Source organism: Lepisma saccharinum, unplaced genomic scaffold (genome assembly GCF_977018435.1).
Source record: "Lepisma saccharinum unplaced genomic scaffold, izLepSacc3.1 HAP1_SCAFFOLD_509, whole genome shotgun sequence".
NCBI classification, from domain to species: Eukaryota; Metazoa; Arthropoda; class Insecta; order Zygentoma; family Lepismatidae; genus Lepisma; species Lepisma saccharinum.
Window position 1 is genome coordinate 12,567 of NW_028143194.1, and position 23,560 is coordinate 36,126.

A 23,560-nucleotide genomic window follows, 5' to 3' on the forward strand; every position below is an offset into this window, starting at 1 on the left:
TCCGCCATGTTGTCTACTCTAGCCTCCTAGCGGCAGCAACATGAATTACGCTTCTCATTTCATCATCACATCCAATGACTTCTGCAACTACTGTTAATACACAGGATGTGATTCCTCATCTCAGATCCGAAAAATGGGGGATCACATCGTGCTCCACCTTGTATAATCAGATATTACAGCGTGTTAATCTACGTTACAACCTACTTCCCTCATGGCCGTGTGCACGAACGAAGATCAAATTTTAAACTCGGATCGGGAAAGGATCACTGGAAAATTCCATTGCACGAAGACGGTTCAACACTTGATCGCGATCTAGGAACATCAAAACGAGTTTATCTTCGGAACGGCCATTCGAGACAGTTTTGGTGGCCGATCCTGGTTCACGATACTGACGCTTCGACTGCAGGCAGTTGTTTTTGAATATAAACAAAGCGGAAAGTGATATCGAGGGCGTGCAAACGCTAGAGATGTTGGATGTACAATGCTGATAATTCGAGAGTTGTGTAAAGTAAACTAAAAACTGCCAAAATAATAATAATAATTTGTGGTTCTGTGGTGCAAAGTCGAATTTTTTCTAAATACTGTACTTTCTATCCCAGAACACAAAACATGTGCAAGTGCAAGGTAAATTAGAACAGAGCAATGTTACGATATTGCTACATGGTGTTGCTACACATGACAATATAAATATATAAGAATTAAGAAATGAAAAATTCAAATACTTACCACAATACAGTAATAATAATAATAAAATATCTTTATTGAGCGGACGAGTTTCAGCGTACGCTGTTCTCTCGCGAATGCATTTCGTAAGGCATTGAAGTCCCGTAGAAGAAGGTTCCATGGTTTCTCCTTATTCTTTTGTCTTATGCCGTCAGTTCTTTTTTAAGATTATTATTTCTTTACACCCTACTACATCCTTGTACTCGTCGACAAGGTTGATCAGTACATTTCTCAAATTCAGATAAGTTTGCAGCCCGAATTACTTTCTTCTCCTACACGTTGATACTTTAACACATCACACTATTCGGTGGGGTTCTTGATTGTCATTTGTTTTAGCCAACCAATCAGGTATAGCCTTACAAATTAATCTCGGATCATTTGAACGGAATCTCTTGAACGTCGTTTTTCGTTGGTGCAATGCAAATCTTTAAACCAAGTTCATTTAGAGTGGATCAAAATTGATCCCGCTCATCTGAACTTCGAAATAATCGGCGTTGGTGCACTCGGCCATCAGTGTTACAACCAACCTCCAGAGGACAGGTTGTAACAATTGAATTGCAATGTTAATTTTGACCTTTAATTTCTCACAAACGGCTCAAGCTAGTTTGCAGTTTTTGTGCATGATTTAAAACTAGAAATACACTGCATTTTTTGTGATAACGCATAAATTCTGATTCGAAGGCTACCTAAATGTTGCAGAAATTATTGGAAATAAGAAAGCCTGAATAATTTCAACAGAAAACAAATTAAAATTTATTGTTAATAAAAATTAGAACAAAAACGAAAGTTACAGAAAACTACAAGAAAAAATGAAATTTTAGAAATATTTTTTTTAATATTGTTAACTGGTACTGGCGGGGTACCAGTAGAATGTGTTACATCCCCGGGAATCAATTACAGCTTGTAACCGCTGTGGCATACTTCGAATGAGGTTGGCAATCACTTCTTGGTCCAATTCAGTGGCGCAACCACAGGGGGGCAGGGGGCATTGCTCCCCCCAACCTTGGTCGGAAATGAGTTCTGGGGGGCAAACATTGACCACCAAGTGTACCTGAAGGGGGGGCAATTACCGCCCAGAACTTCAAATTTTATGCAAATGAAAATACTTTTCGTAAAATTTCCTTGCTCGCTTCGCTCCCAGTGCCTACTTTTCTTACTTTTATGTTTGTTTGTTTGTTTGAGTTGGTGTTTTAAGTCCACTTTATGCACAGTAAGGCTAATCGGGACTGGACCTACAGTTTAAAGTGGGATCCGAACCACTTGTGTCTCCACCGGGTATCGAACCCGGGACCCCTTGATTACAAGGCAATGACACTACCACTGCGCCATGGGGGAGTCCCTCTCTTACTTTTATGGAGTTCAGAACTAGAGGACGGTGGGAGACGGTCCTGGGCGCCGAACGATCTAAATGAAAATAAGTTGTAAAATTGATTGATTGATTTGATTTTGTTTAAAGTCTCACACAGAAAGGTTAATTGAGACTGGCCCTATAGCTTACAGTGGGTTCCGAACCACTATGTACCTCCACCGGGTATCGAACCCGGTACCCCTTGATCACAAGGCGACGATGTTATTACTACACCATCGGGGAGGCAGAAAAGTTGTAAGTTATATGATGCCATGGCGTTCCCAGGGCGGGCCTCAGCTACTGGGCGGGTCGCAGATGGCGGATAGCGAATGGCCATCAGATATGATGGTTAGCTGCGAATAACAAAGTAAGCAGTCCCGGACCGAGGCGGCAGTGCTATCAGGGTCTGGAGGGAGTGATCTGTGGCAGGATCACTCCCATTAAAACCCAGAAATGCCCAAAGACAGCACTGTGACATGGCGAAGAAGTGCCGCCATTAAATAAGCACAGCCCCTGCTGCCTTGCAGGGAGGGGAGGGATCCCCAAAGGCTAAGGGAAGGATACCCTGACAGAAAACCAAGGGGTAGGAAGGGCTCCGAAGGCAAAGCAACACCAACCTACCTAGGGGAGTAAACCCTAAATAAATCCTGGTCCTCCGGGTTGGGGGTTGCGCGTAGGGTTAACTCCCCTACCCCGTCAAAAGAACTTGTTACGGATACCACAAGATTGCCTCGGAGGAGATCGGATAATTTGTTGACGACCCGGCGAAAGAAAAGGTTAATGAGAAGGAAAACAGATATAATGCTCGCAATCTGGAATGTAAGAACATTGAAGAGACCAGGAAAGCTGAGAGAAATAAGAGAAGAAATAGAAAAATATGGAGTGAAAGTGTTAGCATTACAAGAAACACGCTGGAAAGGACAAGGAATGATAACGTCTGGAAAACATATACTGATGTATAGTGGAGGAGAAACTGGTAATAATGGTACAGGTTTCCTAATCCAAAAGTCTATTAAACCAAGTATTATTAACTTTAAAGCAATTAATGATAGGATGTGCTCAGTCAGAGTTAGAGCAAAATTCTTCAATATTACAATGTTTTGTGTGTATGCCCCCACAGAAGAAGCAGAGGAGGAGGAGAAAGATGCTTTTTACTCAAAATTAGAAGAAGAAATAAATCATGTACAAAGACACGATGTAAAAATCATATTAGGGGACTTAAACGCCAAAATAGGAAGAGAAGAGATGTACAGAAGCATAATTGGCAAAGAAAGTCTGCATGAAGTAAGCAATGATAACGGAATGAGATTGATAGACTTTGCAAGCAGTAAGGAAATGGTAATTAAAAGTACTTGGCTTCCACGAAAAGACATAAAAAAGGAGACCTGGGTGTCTCCAGACGGCCGCACAAAAAAACCAAATAGATCATGTTATAATAGACAGGAGACATGCCACAGATATTATGGAGATCAGTAGTTGTAGAGGTGCTGATGGTGACTCAGACCACCATCTAGTGAGAATCAAGTATAGACAGAAAATTGACGTGAAAAGATCAAAAAAGGAAAATAAGAACATGAAACATAATGTAGAGGAACTCAGGAATGCCAGAGTAAGAGAGGAATACCAAGAAAAACTTATGGAGGCACTAGAAACCAAAAAGGATACATGGGAGAAAGGAGAACTAGAATGTAAGTGGGAAATACTAAAAACAGTAATAGGTAAGGCAGCAGAGGATACATTGGGAAAGAAACAAAACAAGAAGAGAGAACAGTGGTTTGATGAAGAATGCTCAATATTAATACAGGAGAGAAACGATGCCAGAAAAAGGATGCTTCAACGGAGAACAAGACAAGTAGTGGAAGAATATAGAGAAAAGAGGAGAGAAGCAGATAAGACATGTAGAGCTAAGAAAAGACAGTTTGAGAGAAATAAAATAGAAGAGTTAGATGAAATGAAAGATAGAAATGAGATACGAAAGTTTTATGAGAGAACAAGAGATCTGAAGAAAGGATACCAACCCAGAGCGGTTTTCTACAAGGATAAAGAAGGAAACCTCATTGGAGACAAAAGAAAGATGATGGAAAGATGGCAGGAGTATTTCTGTGAACTACTTAACGGAACCAATGAGGGGGATAAAGAAGAGGGGAAAAGTGATGAAGAGGAAGAAATAAGTGAGGAAGAGGAGGAAGAGATAATACCAACTTTAAAGAAAGTAAAAGATGCAATAAAGTCTCTAAAGAATAATAAAGCGCCAGGAGAAGATGGCATAGAATCGGAGCTGTTGAAATATGGTGGAGAAGGAGTGAAGAAGGCCATATATGAAGTGATAGAAGAAGTTTGGATAAAAGAAGAAATGCCCAGAGACTGGACAGTAGGAATAATATACCCGATACATAAGAAAGGGGATAAAGCTAAGTGTGAAAACTACCGTGGAATAACACTACTGGATGGAACTTATAAAGTATTTGGTAAAATTTTAGCAACACGATTGGAAGATTGGATGGAAAGAATCATGGGAGATTACCAAGCAAGATTTAGAAAAAATCGCTCCACGATGGACCAGATATTTTTACTGCGTCAAGTGTTGGAGAAGTTCTATGAGTACAAAAAAGAACTTCACCAACTATATGTCGATTTTAAACAAGCATACGACAGCTTGGAAAGAAATAAGATCTACAGTATAATGAAAGAGTTTGGGATCCCAAGGAAATTGATAAGACTGACAAAAATGACAATGAAGACAACGGAATGTAAAGTCAGAGTAGAACAGGAAATGACAAACATGTTTAAAGTAGAGAAAGGACAATATTATTTAATTTAGCATTGGAAAAAGTAATCCGACAACTACCAATCAACCCTGGAGGAACAATATTAAATAGGCTAACACAAATAGTAGCATATGCAGATGATGTAGCTTTAATAGCAAGGAATAAGCAAGCTATGGAAGAGAGTTATCAAGTATTAGAAGAGAAAGCTCAAGAACTAGGACTGGAAGTGAACACAAATAAAACAAAATATATGAAGATGGGAAATCCAGAAACAGGCAGAAGAGAACCTTACATAATAATAAATGTAAAAGAATATGAAAGGGTGGAAGCCTTTAAATATTTAGGCTCAATAATAACAGCAGATAACAAGACAGCTACAGAAATACAGGAAAGGATAACAAGTGGAAATCGATGCTACTTTTCTTTGCAAAACGTGTTTAAATCTAAGAATGTTAGTAGGAACACAAAAATTAAAATATATATACAACAATATTAAGACCCATAGTAATGTATGGTTCAGAAAGTTGGGTGATGTCGGTAAGAGAGGAAGATTGGTTGTTAAGGTGGGAAAGGAAAATACTGAGAAGGATATTTGGAGCGGTAAGAGATAAAGAGGGATGGAGAATGAGAACAAATATGGAAGTACAGGAATTATTTAACCAGCCAGATATTGTAGTGAAGATCAAACAGGGTAGAATACGATGGGCTGGGCATGTTCAGAGGATGGAAGAAGCACGGGTTGTCAAGAAAATATTCAATGGAAAACTGGAAGGGAGAAGGAGAAGAGGTAGGCCCAGGAAAAGATGGATAGAGGATGTGGAGGAGGACTTAAGAAGATTAGGAGTCAAGGGATGGAGAAGAAAAGCAGAGGATCGAGACGAATGGAGGGAGATAGTCAGGAAGGCCAAGGACCTACATGGACTGTAGCGCCGACCAGTAAGTAAGTATCGGGGAGGCAGAAAAGTTGTAAGTTATATGATGCCATGGCGTTCCTTGAAAATATTTGCGCCCCATTCAATTAATATTGATTTCAGCCTGCAAAAAAAATGAATCAAAAAATGTTCTCGTTCGCTTCGCTCGCAATTTATATTTCTTCGCTGTAATGTACCGTAAGTCACCAGACAGAGAAATAAGACTTGTCCTAATTGATTTAGTTTTCAATGCATGAACAATTGTTTGGAGGAAAGGGGGCGTTCACATTCCAGAGACAATTTATGTCATTTTTGCTGTTGGTTTATGGTGAGATGGATGAATTGGTTATGTAATGTATTTAAATAATATATGCTGTATATAATATATACGAGGCGCATCCAGAAAGTAAGTTTCCCTATTTCTTTAAAAAAAAAACACAGTTTCAGGAAACCATTTATTGGCAACAGGTACAGCAAAGGTTCAGCTATTTTTCAACATAGCAACCACCAGAATTGAGACACTTGTCGTATCGTGGTATCAACTTTTGGATCCCACTGTCGTAGTACTCTGCCGCCTTTGAATGGAACCAGCGTGTGACAGACGTCTTCAGCTCTTCATCGTTGCTAAAACGATCACCGGAGGACAGGAATTTCTTGAGGTGCAAGAAAAAGTGAAAATCGCTGGGAGCCAGATCAGGACTGTAAGGTGGATGATCAAACAACTCAAAACCAAATTCCGTCAAAACAGCTGCTGTGCGCCGAGCCGTATGTGGACGAGCATTGTCATGGAGGAGCACAACACCTGCAGTAAGCATGACACGCCTCTTGTTTTGAATGGCACGTCGCAATTTCCTTAGTGTTTCACAGTAATTGTCAGCGTTCACAGTTTCACCTCTGGGGAGGAAGTCAATGAGCAAAATGCCCTTCCTGTCCCAAAACACGGTGCACATCACGTTCTGTACCGACAGCGTCTGTTTGAATTTCTTCTTGACCGGAGATCCACTATGCCGCCAATGCATTGACTGCTGCTTGGTTTCCGGGGTGAAGTGCGAAATCCACGTCTCATCGCCCGTGACGATCCTGTCGAGGAAATCATCGCCGTCATCATGGTACCGTTGCAGGAATGTCAGTGCTGCTCCTGAACGTTTCATTTTGTGTTCGGGTGTCAGGTTTTTCGGCACCCACCTGGCACACAATTTTTTGAACAGCAGGCTCTGCGTGACAATCTTATGCAACACGGATCGCGATATCTGCGGAAAAAGGCTACTCAACTCCGTAATCGTGAAGCGACGGTTCTCTACGATGCGCTGCCGCACCAGCTCAACCAGATCATCAGTGATGAGGGACGAACGCCCACTGCGCTCTTCATCATGGACACTTTGACGACCTTCCGAAAACTGCCGACACCAGCGACGCACCATCTGCTTACTCATAATGTTCGGCCCATAGACCTCACAGAGCTGACGATGAATGTCAATTGGCGCAATGCTTTGTGCATTCAGGAACTTTATCACCGACCGAACCTCGCATGCGGCGGAAGAAGGAATAGGAGCTTCCATTTCGGACCACTGCTGCATCGCTACTGGCATGCGGCGGGAGAAGGAATACGAGCTTCCACTTCGGACCACTGCTGCCTTGCTACTGGCGCCGGGCGGGATCTGTCCGCCTGGCATATGATTGATACGTCTTAGCTCTGCCGCGCATGCGCAATTTACACGGCTCATTATGTTTACTTTCACGGGAAAAAAAATAGGGAAACTTACTTTCTGGATGCGCCTCGTATTAAAGAAACTTTGAATACGTACCCAATTTAGTATCCACATCACTCCACGTTGCATATGTGAAACATATATCGTACATGAAAGTTATGTTAATGTAAGATAGAATTATATTTGGAATGCATTTATCAAGCATTTTCTGTCTATCAAAAATAGTTTATGTGCTTGTTTTTCGTTTTTAATGTGAAATTGAACGTGTTAAAAAAATTCAAATCATTTGTTCAAACACAAATGCTTTAGCACAAACTTCTACCCCCCTTTTTTGCGTAATTTACGAGGATAATAACGTCTTTGATACTACCGCCAACACCACTACTTCTACTACTACTACTACTACTACTACTACTAATAATAATAATAATAATAATGTTGGTCCTGGGTTCGAATCCCTGCTTGGGCATGGATGTTTGAGAGTATCAATTCATCATTTTCATCATGCCATCACTCATCCACATCTTCGTAAATTAGTCAAAAGTTGTACAAGAAGCGAAGTAAAATAAAGCAAATCAATAATAATAATAATAATAATAAAGTTATTGTAAATTTATTATTGTTGACATAATTTTTATTAAGATTATTATTATTAAAATTATTATTATTAAAATTGTTATTATTATTATTATTATTATTATTATTATTATTATGATTGGTACGTTTATCCTGGTACTTGCCAACCCCCCAGACAAAAAATCGTGGTTGCGATTGCTCCCATTCTTCTTGAAAAGCATATCTTAGCTCTTCAATTGTTTCTGGAACTCTTGCACGGTTTCTGATATGTCGTTTCAGTTGATCTCAGACGTGCTCTATCGGATTTAGGTCTGGCCTTTGTGGTGGCCATTCTAATCGCGTAATCCCAAATTCGTCCAGGTAGGTACTCCGTGAGAATATTCGCAATATGAGAACGTGCATTGTCATGCATAAAAACAAAGTCCGGCCCTATGAATGGTGCATATGGTACTACATGATCTGCCAAGCATTCTGTAATATACCTGCAAGGTGTCGTTGCCCCAATTTCTACAAGAGCCAACTTTCTACGTCCTTGTAAAGAGATACCTCCCCAGACCTGACACCACCGCCTCCAAAGGGTGATATTTCAACGAAACAACATTGTGCATAACGCTCATTAGGTCTTCTATACACATGTTCACAGATGTCTGATGAACGCAGGTTGAACTTTGACTCATCGTAGATGCCACGTAACGCCGAGGCGTACTTTTGCATAAATGCCAGCTTAGCACAAGGGTAGAGTAAGAGATACCTAGGGCTAAGATATGAGGAGCTAACGTTGTATGTTGGTCAAAGAAGTTTACCTATTACAGAATATATTTTGAAAATATTTGCATAATACAATATCCACACTAAGTTATATTTTCGTTCTACAATTTTGGTTAATGTTTACGTATTTTCGTATTTCTTTTTTCGTTGTGACTGTTATCTTCTTCTAAAGGCTTCTTCTTCTAAAGGTTTCTTCTTCTAAAGGGTTCTTCATTGATTACAACCATTTATCTGCATACATGTATTCTTCATGGATTACAACCATTTTTCTGCATACATGTATTCTTCTTGGATTATAACTATTTATCTGCATACATGTATTATTCTTGGATTACTACCATTTATTTGCATACATGTATTCTTCTTGGATTACAACCGTTTATCTGCATACGTGTATTCTTCGTGTATTAATACCCCAAATCTCTGTATACCTTCCCTAGGATCGCTGCCTGGCTTGCTGCGCCACCTACTAACCAAATGAAAAAAGGGCTAATCAAAAGGTGCCGCCTATCCCGCGCTCACCTTGATCGGGGCTGCAATAGATGCGCCTACACGAAGTGCTTGGGGGCTGCGAAAGAACTGGCGCTACACCGGGAAAACAACGGAAGCCTAACAAGGAATCTCATCCTTGTTGGAACCGTAGATATAAGACGGGCACAAAATCGTAATCACATTTCGACTTCTTTAATTTCTTCGTGTAATCGTATATGTTATATGTGGCGATCATTTGATCTTTTCTCTTCGATTTCACTTCATCCTTATTCTAAGTTAATAAATTAAGACATACACAATCCGTTTCAGTATTTACAATCACTTTCATTTGTTCCTTCACTCATTGTTCTTTTAATCCGCGATCCTAATACTTTTGTTGCGTGCTGCCATCTATTGTCCACTTTATCTGACTCGGCGCTACGTTTGGGTGCGTAACAGAGAATAAAATCTTTTCCCACTGCTCCACATTCCAATGTACTGTAAGTGTTGTGTAGTAAATTCCAGTCTTAGCTTCCGGCGACGTTCTAACAACCTGGGACCTGTAGCCGGCTTCCGAGAAGATAAACTACTTTCATTCAGTCTTCTACGAACTGTTCGTGAATGAACCACAGCTCAATGAACATTTCTAAAACGCTTTGCCACAATATTTAAAGTCGTTCGACGGTCTCTTAAGACTATGATACACATTAAACGATCTTCCCGTGCTGTTGTGCATCGTGTCCGACCAGAACCCGGTCTTCTACCATAGGAACCAGTTGCATCATACCGTCTGAGAGCTTCATGGATAGTGCTATATTTAGCACCCTAGCAATATAGCGCACACTACGACCATCATCACGAAGACCTACTGCTTTTACTACCTCTTCACGACTCATTTACAATAAACTTGCAATGGCGCAGTGGTAGCGCCGCCGCCTTGTGATCAAGGTGTCCCGTGTTCGATACCCGGTGTAGGCACATAGTGGTTCGGATCCCACTTTAAACTCTTGGTTCAGTCACGATTAGCCTTACTGTGCACAAAGTGGACTTAAAACACCAAATCAATTAATCAATCAACAATACACTTGCAAGAAAAACACCAGCAATGACAATGTCAATAATATCTGTTACTATGGTTACTATGAACCAAAATTCATGGCTCTCTAGACATTAAACAAAATAACGTCAACATGAATTGAAAATAAAATAAATTAAAACAAAATAGCATGAAATTGATTTTGAGCCTACTAGGCGTAAAGTAAATACGAGTAATTAAATAATAAACGGAGATAGTATGGAAAATGTTCAATAATGAATGTTCAATTGTTCAATACTTAACTCAGAGCGTAATTCATAAGTAATTGCAATTCAGATGTCAAATATTAAGGTGTCCTGTTTTTCTTGTCCAGCACTATATATACTGTCGGGTTAAAAATTATAGATACTCAAGTTTCGACTTCAATTAAAAATTAACCAGTAGACCTATATAAAAACGAGTTACATCACAATTTAGCTGATTCAAGTCTGCGTTAATCTATGCTAATAAAGTGTTTATTCTGGTATGCTTTCTATTTTTTATCGTCGTGAGAACAAATAAACTGTTTTTTTGTTTTTCTTTTGTTTTTGTTTTTTTTTAAATTTTGCAAATCGATCGCTTTCTTATAAATTCTATAAATAAAACACTAGTTGTACGAATGTGATGTAATTTTAGTATGGTGCAGGTAGAAAGGTTTAAGCACAAATTGTTAATTTTCATATTTTAAAAATTGGTCAAAAAACCATAAAAGTAAAGTAAAAAGTAAAGTGTTCCCCTGTGCATAGCACCACGCCATGAAGGCGTATAGGGGGTGTGGGGGTAACCATTCTTCCAAATTTGTGAATCAACATTTTCTTAGTAGTGGATAGTCCTACAAATACAATGTTGATCTTGTTTTGAAGTTCTTTGCATCTGTTTTTAAAATCCATTATCATTTTCAATACACATTGCGAAACCGATTTTATACAGATTTTTATTCAGCGGAGCAAAGACGTACGTGGAATGTGGCGACACCACACACAGCAATGTCTGTTGAACCGTTGAAACTGCCGTCTGTCACTGGGAACCAGTGCATGAGGTTCATTCTCATCAGGGGCGGCGCCAGGGGAAGCTTGCGCACCGCTTAGTATTCTTCCTCACCCCCTTCAGCACCCCCTTTTCAAAACCAATTTTCAACCGAGAATACTGTTAACTCTTCACAGAGGAAAAAATTTGGAGTATCCAAAGACAGTTTCTGGCAACCAACATGCTTAAACAAACAACAAACAACTGATTATTCACTAGTACTAAACGCTATTTAGTAATCGAGCACATGTGTTTGTAGTTACCAAAGAATTTGTTCAAAATTATCAACTTTAAAAAATTGTTTACAGTTTTGTAAATTCAACCAAATTAGTTTTTTCGGTGTTGCAGTGTCATTTACGTTATGACATACGATTGATTGATCTGTAGTTCATCTGTTACATTTAAATCCACACTGATAATTATAATTACCTATAACTTCATTAGCATGTGAGGTTAGTCTTGCTAAAATAATGTAAGATAATATTTTATAGGGTTGTTGAGAGTAGAGAAATTCCACGGTAATTATTGCAGTTCATTTTATCACCTTTTTTAAACACAGGAACAATTATGGATTCTTTCCACTGATGAGAGATTTCTTCTTTATTCCATATTAAAGTAATTAATTTATGAATTTGACATATTAATGAATTTCCACCATATTTAATTAAGTCAGCTGGTATTAAATCAATGGCAGGTGCTTTGTTATTCTTTAGCCTTTTAATAGCATCTTTAACTTCAGTCAAGTTAGGTTCTGGAACTAAAGGTTCTGCTGTGTGTACTTCATTTACTTCTGATTTATTTCCTACATGAACATTTAAAAGGTCATTAAAGTGGTTCTTCCATCTATTTAAAATATTGCTTGGATCGGCCAAAAAATCACCATCTTTATCTTTTATCAAGTTTACTTTAGGTTGTCACCCCTTTCTAAATTCATTTACACCTTTATATAAATCTCTGACATTTTTATTTTTGCTGTTTGTTTCAATTTCGTTAATTTTGCTTTTCAAGTAATCTCTTTTTTTACTTCTAAACGTGCGGTTAATTTCTCGTTTTATTATATTATAATTGCTTCAATCTGTATCATCAGAGTAATTTCACCACCTGAGTCTAGCCTGATTTCTTATTTTTAATAGATTACATTCATTATCAAACCATGGCTTACTTTTTCTTGGTTTATGGTATCCTATACTTTCATTAGCTGCTGATTCTATTGCATTGCGTATCTGCTCCCAATTCTTATTTACCTAGTACATCTGTAGTATTTCTATTTTCATCATCATTTAAATCCTGCAATCTATCGAATCTATTTGACAGTTTAAATTGGTAATCTTTCTTAATTCTTTCATCAGCAAATTTTCTTGTATTAAATTTTAGAGCTTTTAGATTTTGTTGCTTATGATTTATCACTGAGAATTATTCTATTAATTTAGCAATTACTAAATAATGGTCACTGGCACAGTCAGGACCTCTATGTGTACGAACGTCAATTATACTAGTATGCCTTCTCTTATCAATGATAATATGATCTATCTGATTATGAGTTTTACCATCTGGAGAAGACCAGGTATATTTATGGATATCTTTATATTTAAAAGTGGTACTTTTCACAATTAAATTCTTTGAGGTTGCAAAAGTAATTAATCTGATAGCATTATCATTACTTAATTCATGAAGACTTTCTTTACCAATCGTGGGTTTAAATGTCTCTTCTTTGCCAATCTGTGCATTACAGTCACCTAACAGATTTTTCATATAATACTGGGAGAATGTATCAAATACCTGTTATAACTGCATAAAATTCATCTTTAATAATATCATCTTTATCTTTCGTTGGTGCATGAATGTTTATTAAATAATTTTGCACCACCTACCTTGTAAAACTGCATATGAAATCCTATCATTAATAAATTCTACTGTTTTAAGGGCCGAGATAATTATATTATTTATGAAGAAGCCTGTTCCAAAATTATAACTTTCAGTACTACCATAGAAAAAAGTATAATTTCTAGTTTTAGAATTCCCTTCTCCTGGCCACCTAACTTCATTGACAGCTACTATATCTAATTTATACTTAACTATCTCATTAACTGTACACTGAAATGCCTCAGGCCGGAAAAGGCTCAGAACATTCCAAGTAAAAAAAAAAAGTAAAAGTAAAGTGTTCCCCTGTGCATAGCACCACGCCATGAAGGCGTATAGGGGGTGTGGGGGTAACGCCCCACACTTTCTTGATCCGGTCGTGAGTGGGGGTGATGTGATCAGCATCACGCCCCTGACCGCCTTTACCCCCCAGGGTTTCCCCTAGGTACCCATGTTATTCGACGCTGGGTAGGCGCCGGGGCCGCTTCCACCGTTAGAAAAGTTCTCGGATTTGAACCGGCCGGGGATCGAACCCGGGACCTTGAGCATGGTAGTCAGACGCGTTACCGACTGAGCCACCGCGGCCACCGAACATTCCAAGTGCCTAATTTAATATCCTTATTCCTAATGTAGATCTTATTCTTAGTCCAGGGATCTCCCAAAGTAGTCCCCATCCGGAGATCCGAATGAGAGACTATTTTACCTCCGGAATATTTTACCTTGGGAACATCCGTGGCCTCATATTGCTGATTCTTGACATATATTTTTTAAAAGTGCTGAGTATTCTGCTCTACGCCTAAATCCCAATATGAATGGATGACCGCACCTGTTGCTGGTTAGCGGATACCTCGGATCTAGCTGAGAGAACAACATAGTAGTCCACCAACCATACCCCACCTCTGTCAATTGTGGGACGCTCATAGAGCCATCACAAGGCAGCTGTGTAAATCCCAATAATGAAAAGTGTTGACCATTTCACTCAATCAATCAGTTAATCAATTAAGGCTTGGTGTGACAAGTTTCTAGCCACTTGGAGTGTTAACCGACAGTCAGGTTTCTGGCAGAAAACGCACATCTGATGAAACGGTAGAGTCAGGGAGGCCTTCAAGATTTCCCGTCTGAATTTCTTCTTGTGGGGTTATGTAAAAGACACGATATACACTTCCCTTGTACGTGACCTTCGTAATTTCTGTAGGAGAATTGGGAATGCCATCTACTCCATCACCCCTGACATGCTTCTGAGCACATAAGTCGAGATCGAGTATCGGCTAGACATTTTGAGGGTTAGGAAGTAGAAGTGCACTATATTAAAAAAAAAAAAAAAAAAAAACCTTTTTGAGTTGCTTTACATAATGCGACAAAGAGCAAGGCTCTACGTCGAATACTTTCCTCACAGTTATAATTTTATATCAGGAAGATTTCATGTGGACACCCTGTAAGTTATCACAGCCTCCACACATGAGGCACACATCGAATATACTTAAGATCTATGTGAAATGGCAAACATTACACTTTCAAATGGTGGTAATATCACGTATTTCTGTTCACTACTGGTGAAAAATATGCCTTACAAAATCGACCAATAATTTTTGAACACCGTGTATGCGCTCGACAAGTCTTCTTAGCATTATTTACTGTGGCACTGTATTCCATTGTGTTGTTGCTGTACAGGAGGAATATTTTCTGTGCATCATTGTCAAAAAATATTTCAATTGCACTATTTCTAGTATTTTACTATGACTGCACTGAAATAGGAAATATTACAAGATTACGGCGTGTTAAATCTCTTTTGACTCATGTGCAATGTGAAGACACGTTAAAGAAGATTAGATGTGCAAAATTTCCTGCTCATATCTTGGAAACCAGTTAAAAGGTCAGGGAAGAATTATATTTGAAATTAAGTTCAAGTTGATTTGTATATAATCAACTATTTTCATAAATTCATGTGTCAAGTTGCATTAAATTTGATTGGCAGGATTGACAGAACAATGAATTTCTTACAAATGCTGGAATCGTCTGACTTCCTTCTGAGTGCTATAAAAGAAAATCTTTCAAGCTGAAACCCTATGTGTGACGATTTCTTAGCAAACACCGAAACACCTCGCCTCTGTGCCTTTTCCACCCGGATTGAGAATAGGAAGTAAGTTTTGTTTGTTTCTTGCTTGTTGTACGTTGGTTATAGTGATTTTAAATATTGTTGAATAATGCACTTACGAAAATGTATCAGTCAGAGTTGCAATGCAAGGAACTAACTCATGTTTCGTTAACAATGAAATTTTCCCTCGGTTTAACTTCACAGATTTTTAACAGGATTGTGGTCACATGAGTCGAATTTTGATCGCTTAGACGCCATATTGGTTCCAAAATGGCGGATTTCAAATTTTTAAATCGTTTGTTTCCCGGCTACTTCTCAACCGATATCAATATTTATTTTTTGTTTGAATGCTTTGAACACCTTTAATTGTTTTTCTTATAAGTTTTATTCTTTAAAATCAACATTACTGTTAGAATTTTGTAAAATAAAAGATATGTATAAAAATGACAAGAACATAGCTAATTTATGCTTTATATGAGAATTTCACCTGTTTTGGAAGGTTATGTGGCATCTTTGATCTGGTAAATCATTTTTATCCGACTTTAAGCCGGAGGTAAAAACCGTTTATGGTACAGGGTGGCTCGCCCCTTTCTGTGGTACTATGCTTTCAGCGCCATGCCATGAAGGCACATTGAGGGGATGTTGGGTTAAGCCTCCACAAATTCTCCATCTCGTCCACTTTGATGGTGGTGTAATCAGCACCTCGCTCACCCCTAGGACTGTCCCCAGGTACCCTGAGCCACTTTATGGAGGGACGAAGACGGAAGAACACTAATCTTAGATCACCCACCCCTGGAATCGAATCTGGGTCTCTCGCGTGGCAGTCAGACGCTCTACGGACTAAACCACTGCGTGAGCACAAATTAAAATATAGGACACCACTGTATACCAGGGCTACACAAACTTCGGCTTGCGAGTCATGTAAAGCTCACTGTTGAATCTTGGTACTTTTTTTAATGTTTCTATTCATAAGTTTAGGTACATATGATGTAACATAGTCCGCAGCTAATTGTTCAAGTAGCTACTGATCATCAATGGAAAAAGGTTTCCTACTAAAAAGTGCAACAGAATATGGGCAATTCATTCATGTGCTCAGAGACCTCACATGCTCTCTTCGAGATGCAAACTGCATGAGCAGTCTTTAAGTGTATGTTTCTTGTCATCAAGTTTCAAGGACATGTAATTTAGAGTATTCATGACTAATTGAATTATTATTTATTAATATTGAGAGAATATATATATTAAATATAAATTTACGTGTATTAATTAAAATGCTCACGGTTTGTGTTTAATTATAATTGATCAGAAATGACGTAAAGACCAATCAAATTTTCGTGATGGTCCTCTAGTTTTCTCACTAGTCAAGTATATCGAATATAATACCTGCTGTAATGTACATATTTTTTTCTTGGCTCGCTGTATATTTACAACAATATCTTTGATATGTTGTGTTGTCTGAACACAATCTTGATGTTGGATTAAGATATCATTTGGGTGTAGAGTTTCAAATTTGATGCTCTGTTCGACCCTTAATTTCTTACATGGTCTAATTTCATACCGGCGTGAGTCGGGTTGGTGTGAGATTAGAGTAAATCTATGCATTCCGTCATAGCATAATAATTTGGGATCTCATTCCTGCATGTAAGAAACATATTTTAATTATATTTTGTTGTCCCTTTTTAGGTTATAACTTCTTAACAAGACGATGAAATTCCTGTCGGTTGTTCTATTGGTATCGTGCCTCATTTCAGTTTTTGGACTGAATACAGAAACCTTGGCATCACGTAAGTTCAATTTTTTTTTTAACCGACGCTAACAGTGTAACTTATTAGACATGCCAACTACATAGATGCATACATATTCAGGGTGACTCAGTAAAAGTGTGCAAAAACACAACAGGAAATTGGTGATGCACTGTACCACTGAGCAATTTGAGATAAGGAAATTAGGATCGGAGAAGTCAGCGTAAGAAGAAATGGATTGAAACATGTCGAGCTGTAACATGTACCATCGTCCATAGCAATGACAAATAAATGGTATGCATTGACACCGATAACCTACAGTGAGCAACGACGTTAATTGATATTGATTTAACCGTGTGAGTTACATGCTTCATGTTGGGAAACTAGTGTCATAGCATTGACAAGTAGGTTTCAACAAAATACCATCAGGTGCTTCAAAACAACTGTTCAAAATGATGGCGACCACGCAGATTGCAAGCATGACAACAGTGTAACTGGCGCGTTACGAATCACATCACAATCCTGGCGACTGCTTCCATGTTCGTGTCCAATGGGATCTCATAAACAAGTGAATTGCCATATCCCAGACAAAAAATCATATAGATTCAGGTCGGGTGATCTTGCAGGCCAGGTAGGGCCATCCAATCCAGTTAACATCCAGATGGTTGCGGACATCCACACTCAAGTGAGGTGCTTATCCGTATCTCAATGCGCCGGCTTCTCTGACCCTAGGTCTCTATCTCAAATTGTTCAGTAGTACATCACCTATTTCCTGTTTTCTTTTTTGCACACCTTTACCGAATTTCCATGTAAATCTCCCTCTATGCCGGGGTTTCTACCTTAAACAGTGATCGTGGAACCGCTCTACTTCAGTGGTCAGCGTTGAAAGAATCCCGAAGTAACAGGGCAGTCAAAGTTAGTTACTACGTCATCCTGTCATATTGGGGATCACGTTGACCAAAAGGGAGACTAAAAATTCAGCCAGGGGTCATAGTGATTCGTCCTTAATCTGAAGATACAGAAAGAGGACGACCATTAGATTTATGGTTTGATAATTCTTTTAAAAATTTCAAAGAGAGTTATTCAGCATAAAAGCCAAAGAAGCCATCAAGCGAGGGAAGAACAGAAGTCATTACTTGCCATCAGACCCTTTCTTGTTAGAGTTTGGATAAAATTTTACCTCCGAGCAGTGCTGTAGTCGCAAAATGTTCATAAGATATACACTAAGTTTCGTGCAATGATAAGTGGAGACCATATTTCCACAAAAAAATTTATTATGTTTCCACTAAATGTATGTATATATGGGTTCAACTTCTACAAAAACATGTATTTCATGGTAGAATACTGTTGATGATGCTATATCCATAATTGGCAAAAAAAAGAGGTATATGACTATAGAGAAACATGATATTTTACTAAATTTTCTTCTAGATATTGCTTTTGTGAATTATCAGTTTGTATACTTTTTATAACTTTAATAATACTGCTAATTACAGGTAATATTAGAAAATTGGAAAAATATGTACATAAACATCGTAAAAATGAACAGAAAAGCAATAATTCTATCCTCTTTTGTTTTCTCCGTGTATGAAACTGAAATAGAACAGGCATCAAATGTCGCGTCTTATGATTATAGTCCACCGTCAATTGTTGTGACTAAAGGATATAAGAACATTGTTGTCATTTTCAGATGGAACTTACTCCTTAAGTGCTTCGAAATCTCAAGTCATGATAAGTCAAACTTCTACATTGTTCTTACAACAAAAGGTAGACCTGAATAAGCTTACTACAGTTACGGCCAGATTACATAAATAAATATAAACAAACCAAAACTAAATGGCATGCGCATTGTAGCAATAGCTATATTCAAATGAGTACGCTTAACCACGTATACTGCAGTACACCCTCGACTACAACCCTGTTTTCGAGCCTCGATCGGGCATATTTGGAAACCAACCTTGCAATCGGTTGAGCGGATAGAGCTGTAGAAAATCCAACCTCCGTCCCCACCGGCAGTATAGCCGACTACGTGCGTAGCAAAAAGTGGCGCCCAACGTGGGGCCATTAGCGACAACGCCAAAGCGAACCGCTCAGTGAAGTATTATGGCTTAAGGCAGGATCAGAACTTAATATTCAAGAGCCAGTTTTAGACCTTTGTTTACATAATAACGCTCATTTAGAGTGGGCTCTGTTGGAATGTGCTCATGCAGTAACCTAATTACTTATCAATTGTGTCCTTTGATACGTTTCTCTATTTGATTTACATCACTGGAGTAATGAGAATTCTGAAAGTAAATGTATTAAATTTTGGCACATTCAAAGTCCTAGTAACTGCGTTAGTGGTCAGCAACGTGTTTATCATGTTTAATATATGATCTGCATTTGTCATATTTATAACTAGGTCAGAGCCAATACAAATGCCGATATAACGAGATCAAAATATATTTACCATACCGACCGATACTTTTAAGGCATTTTGGCATTTCACCGGATCCGAAAAAAATGCGTGCAACACTTTCGCGGAGTTTATTTATACTGTAAATTTCCCAAAATTCGAAGTTTCTGCTTATTTAGCATCATTTTCCTCCGAAAAAAATGAATTTGTGATAATGTAACGTGTAATTTAATATTCTTAGGTGATACTTGAATATATTAAAGTAAAATATCTTGATATATTGATGCATTTAATTAGAGTGGAATATTTACACAGTATTAGTCAACAATTGAACAACACTTCATTTTTACACTTTTCAAGTATCATTATCGGTATCGGTGGGAATCGGAGTGTGTACATCGGTATCTGTTCAAAGTGATATCGGCTCAGCCCTAGTTTTTTTTATTGTGTTTGTAAGGTATGTGATCCTGCCTTCCGTTAAAGCAGATAAGAGTAAACTGTGGCACGCTACCAGTCAATTCTTTCAGATTGTATCTACTGGCAGTAAGATTATTAATGTTTTTTAGAAGTGTGTTATTATCGAAATTTGATGATTGTAAAATAATATAGGTATAGAGGTGTGGTGATTTGATCGTTACAGATAATGGAAGCAGAGCAATTGAATTTGAACCAGGGTATCATGCGGGACGCTACATTTACCATTCAAAAGCCAGAGTGTGGGACGAAGCAGTGGTTATTTGTGCCCTGCAAGGAGCACACTTAGCTGTCATCAATTCAGCTGAAGAAGAGGCCGCTGTTTCGAACATTCTTTCGAGTATCGGCGTGGCAAGTTATGTGTACATTGGGTTTCACGACAGGAACACAGAGGGACTCTTCGAGACGGTTCTAGGTGAGTGCTTTTCTCATAGATCAGTAAACGACTGATCCATTTGAGTAGAGTAAGGCGAAAATTGCTTATTAAAACACAGAATAAATTTTATAAAATGTATTATACAGGGTGTTCAAATCGTTACGCAACCTTATGGAAAACATTTCTTATTACATTTTTACATTAAGTGCTGAAAGTGACTGCCGTTTTGTTCTTCACACAAGTAGACACGACGAACCATGTTGTTGAAAACCCTTTTGAATGTTATCTGTGAGATGTTCAACACAGCTACGAATATTGTCTTTAAATTCCGGAATACTGTGCGGATGAGTAATGTAGACGGAGTCCTTAATATAACCCCACAAGAAGAAGTCTGGAGGCGATAAATCTGGAGATCGCGGTGGCCATAACCCCACTGAGATCATTCGTTCTGGAAAACACTCTTCCAAGTAACGCATTGTGTTCCCAGCTGTGTGGGCTGTGGCATTGTCCTGTTGTAACCATGTGCGTTCCAACTTCTCAGCTGACAACGTTTTAACAAATTCTCTAACTATTGTCACATACCGTTCAGAGGTCACTGTCTGCTCAAAGAATGTAATGAACACACGACTACGTGATATGGCACACCAAACCCCAATTTTCTGTGAATGCAGAGGCAACTTCTTCATCACATGTGGGTCGTTACTGGCCCATACCCGAAAATTTTGGGCATTAATGTATCCATCCAGATGGAACCATGCCTCATCAGTCGAGTACCAATCATCGAGTTCCTTCCCTTCTGGCGTTACAGATTCCATGAACCAACGACAATAGTCTTTTTAGGTATGCAGGTCTTCAGGCAGCAGTTGCTGGACCGCTCTAACTTTATAGGGGTTCAATTTCAAACACTTGCGCAACGCCATTTGTGCACTGCCAATGGAGAGCCCGGAATTTCTTGAAAGGCGTCGCACTGATTTTTTGGACTCACAACATATGCAGCTCGCACATCAGTCAACTTTTCTTCTGTTAAAAACCTTGATTGACAGTTTCTCGGTGTTTCCACTACACTTCACTTCACCTGAAACTTGTCGTACAGCCGCTTGATGGAGGATTTGTTTGAAGCATCTGTTTCGTACTTCTCTGTGTAGACCCTTTGGGTCAAAGCATAACTGTTGGTGCGGATGTAGTTTGTCACAATGAATATACGCTGTTGCAATGTATTGCCCATGGCTGCTCAGTTATTCAGCACCTATAACGAAACAAGAACAATTCATGATATTTTCCACAAGGTTGCGTCAATTTTTGAACACGCTGTATTTTATTGGATGTCAGTCAAACCAGGTAAGCCAGGGAATAAGATGGGGACTGGTAAAAATTAGGATGTGGTAGACATTGGGCGTAACAGAATGAAAGTAATTGAAAATATGATTCTGACTCGAGAATAGCGCACGAGAAGAATGTGGATATAATGTCAATGTGCGCTGGTCCCTTTCCCGTGGTTCTACAGTGATTGCAAACATGTTTACGTAAATCTGAATCACTGAATTAATCTGTTATGAAACTGCGTGCTTTAGGTCACTCTATTCCACAAAATGGTCCTTCTTGATGCTAATTTAATGTAGACAAATTATGTCTCAATATTGTGGTATTGTTATGCAGTAATTTTGAACTTTTTGATTTTCAATTGTACACTTAATAGTGAAAACTTTTTTTAACTTGTCTATTGTATTTAACACATGTAAATCTAAAGAACTTCAAAATGAAAATAAGCATTCACTTTGAAAAGAAAAGAAGAAAACAAATAAGCTTCACAGACAATAACATCATAGATATTATATGATTTTGTTCACATTTTGATTAAAGAAAAGGTTTGCCGAATCACGCAGCTGCAACTTGATACTAATTTTCATGGCGTATATCAAAGATATTTCTGAGTGATTAATAATTACGACGTAACATACCGACGTATCTCAACAAATGATGAAATTACAAGCACTTAAAGCAACACCTGTAACATTCAACCATACTATTTTATTGCAGAAATATAAGTCACTTTTATGACGAAGCAAAATTTATTTGAGGCAAATAGCATTCTCACAACTATCCACCAAAGTGTGTGCCAAAACGTATCTTGCTCCTCCTGAAAAGTTTAAAAGACTGAGATATGTCGTTATGTCAACCGACCAACGAATTGTTAATATTTATCAAAAAATTAATCTAATAACACTAACGTAGCGATAAAAAATCTAAAAAACCTCAAAAAATTACCTATTGAATTACTTAAAATTATTAAAAAAGACCTAGAAATTTAACAAAATGACCTACAAATAATTTTCACCCTTAAAATTATAGCTTAATTTATTCATAAATTGAGGACTAAAAGTGGTAAACGTTGTAAGTGGCAAAAGCGAAAGTGTTGGGAAATCGCATCGTTCAGCACATTAGCCTTAATGGCTTAGTTGCTAAAAATACCATGTTAGTAAGTAAATTAGAGCAGCAAGTGCATTGTAACTTCACGAAACAACGGAGTTATTTACCACTTATGTACTTCACCTCTTGTCCAGTCTTACGGCGGGCGCTCTACATGCTGGCAGGGGGAAATGTGGAGTGGGGAAGCGACCAATCCAGCGGTAAAGAAACGCAGCAGCCTGTAGAACTAGGTGTGCGTAGCAATTCCTCCCGCTAAGTCATATTTCTCGGCGCCACCGCTGTTGTCTGGTTGGTCTGCGGCGTATCCCCCACTTCCCTTTCCAGCATGTGAGCCGCCCGCCGTAAGAGTAGACAAGAGCTGTAGCCTTTCTGGAAAAACCAGAAAGAATCATTAATTGATAGTTAATTTCGTGTTTATGTAACCAGAGAACCAGAGTATTGAAAGTTAGGTGGCAGGGTAAAAAGGAGCCGATAGAAATTCACTTCGCCCAGGTGAAAATTTTATCTTGAGAAGCCCCAAGGAAGGCTTATGTAAATATGTAAATTGCTGGTTACATTACATGAATACTTGCTTATGGGAAGTGTGTTTGTTGCAGGAGACGATCTGTATGGCATCTACAATTCTTGGAAAGATGGTGAGCCTAACAGTTATGGTGGTAATGAAGACTGCGGAACCATCAACAGTGAAGGAAAACTGAACGACTATAATTGCAAATACGCAAAAGTGTTTCTGTGCGAAAAGTATGAATTCGAAAACGAATAAATTTTATGGAAATTCTTAACATCAATGAAAAGATAAAGTAAAGTTAAATTAGA

General features: G+C 38.4%; 2 protein-coding genes across 3 annotated transcripts; both read left to right on the plus strand.

Moving 5' to 3' along the window:
• The first annotated feature begins 3,533 nt into the window (after positions 1–3,533).
• Positions 3,534–13,925, plus strand: LOC145982977 (uncharacterized). The gene is made up of 2 exons (XM_083116258.1): positions 3,534–4,442; positions 13,887–13,925. The coding sequence occupies exons 1-2, from the start codon at positions 3,534–3,536 to the stop codon at positions 13,923–13,925; spliced, it is 948 nt and encodes a 315-aa protein (XP_082972384.1).
• On the plus strand, positions 5,363–23,560 carry LOC145982976 (hemolymph lipopolysaccharide-binding protein-like). Of its 2 annotated transcripts, none has more exons than XM_083116257.1 (4): positions 5,363–5,779; positions 17,014–17,114; positions 20,108–20,356; positions 23,341–23,560. In XM_083116257.1, the coding sequence occupies exons 2-4, from the start codon at positions 17,036–17,038 to the stop codon at positions 23,505–23,507; spliced, it is 495 nt and encodes a 164-aa protein (XP_082972383.1). In that variant the 5' UTR covers positions 5,363–5,779; positions 17,014–17,035; the 3' UTR covers positions 23,508–23,560. The 2 variants fall into 2 exon arrangements, with proteins under 2 accessions (XP_082972383.1, XP_082972382.1); XM_083116256.1 differs by lacking the exon at positions 5,363–5,779 and adding an exon at positions 15,309–15,375.

What these genes read in the sequence shown, in the direction of transcription:
- LOC145982977 (XM_083116258.1), top strand. Translation starts at nt 3,534, where the DNA reads ATGGAGATCAGTAGTTGTAGAGGTGCTGATGGTGACTCAGACCACCAT. An exon ending in AAATGCCCAGAGACTGGACA is followed by an intron (nt 4,443 to 13,886) that starts GTAGGAATAATA and finishes TTCTTAGTCCAG; the next exon opens with GGATCTCCCAAAGTAGTCCC.
- LOC145982976 (XM_083116257.1), top strand. Translation starts at nt 17,036, where the DNA reads ATGAAATTCCTGTCGGTTGTTCTATTGGTATCGTGCCTCATTTCAGTT. An exon ending in TACAGAAACCTTGGCATCAC is followed by an intron (nt 17,115 to 20,107) that starts GTAAGTTCAATT and finishes TGATCGTTACAG; the next exon opens with ATAATGGAAGCAGAGCAATT. An exon ending in ACTCTTCGAGACGGTTCTAG is followed by an intron (nt 20,357 to 23,340) that starts GTGAGTGCTTTT and finishes TGTTTGTTGCAG; the next exon opens with GAGACGATCTGTATGGCATC.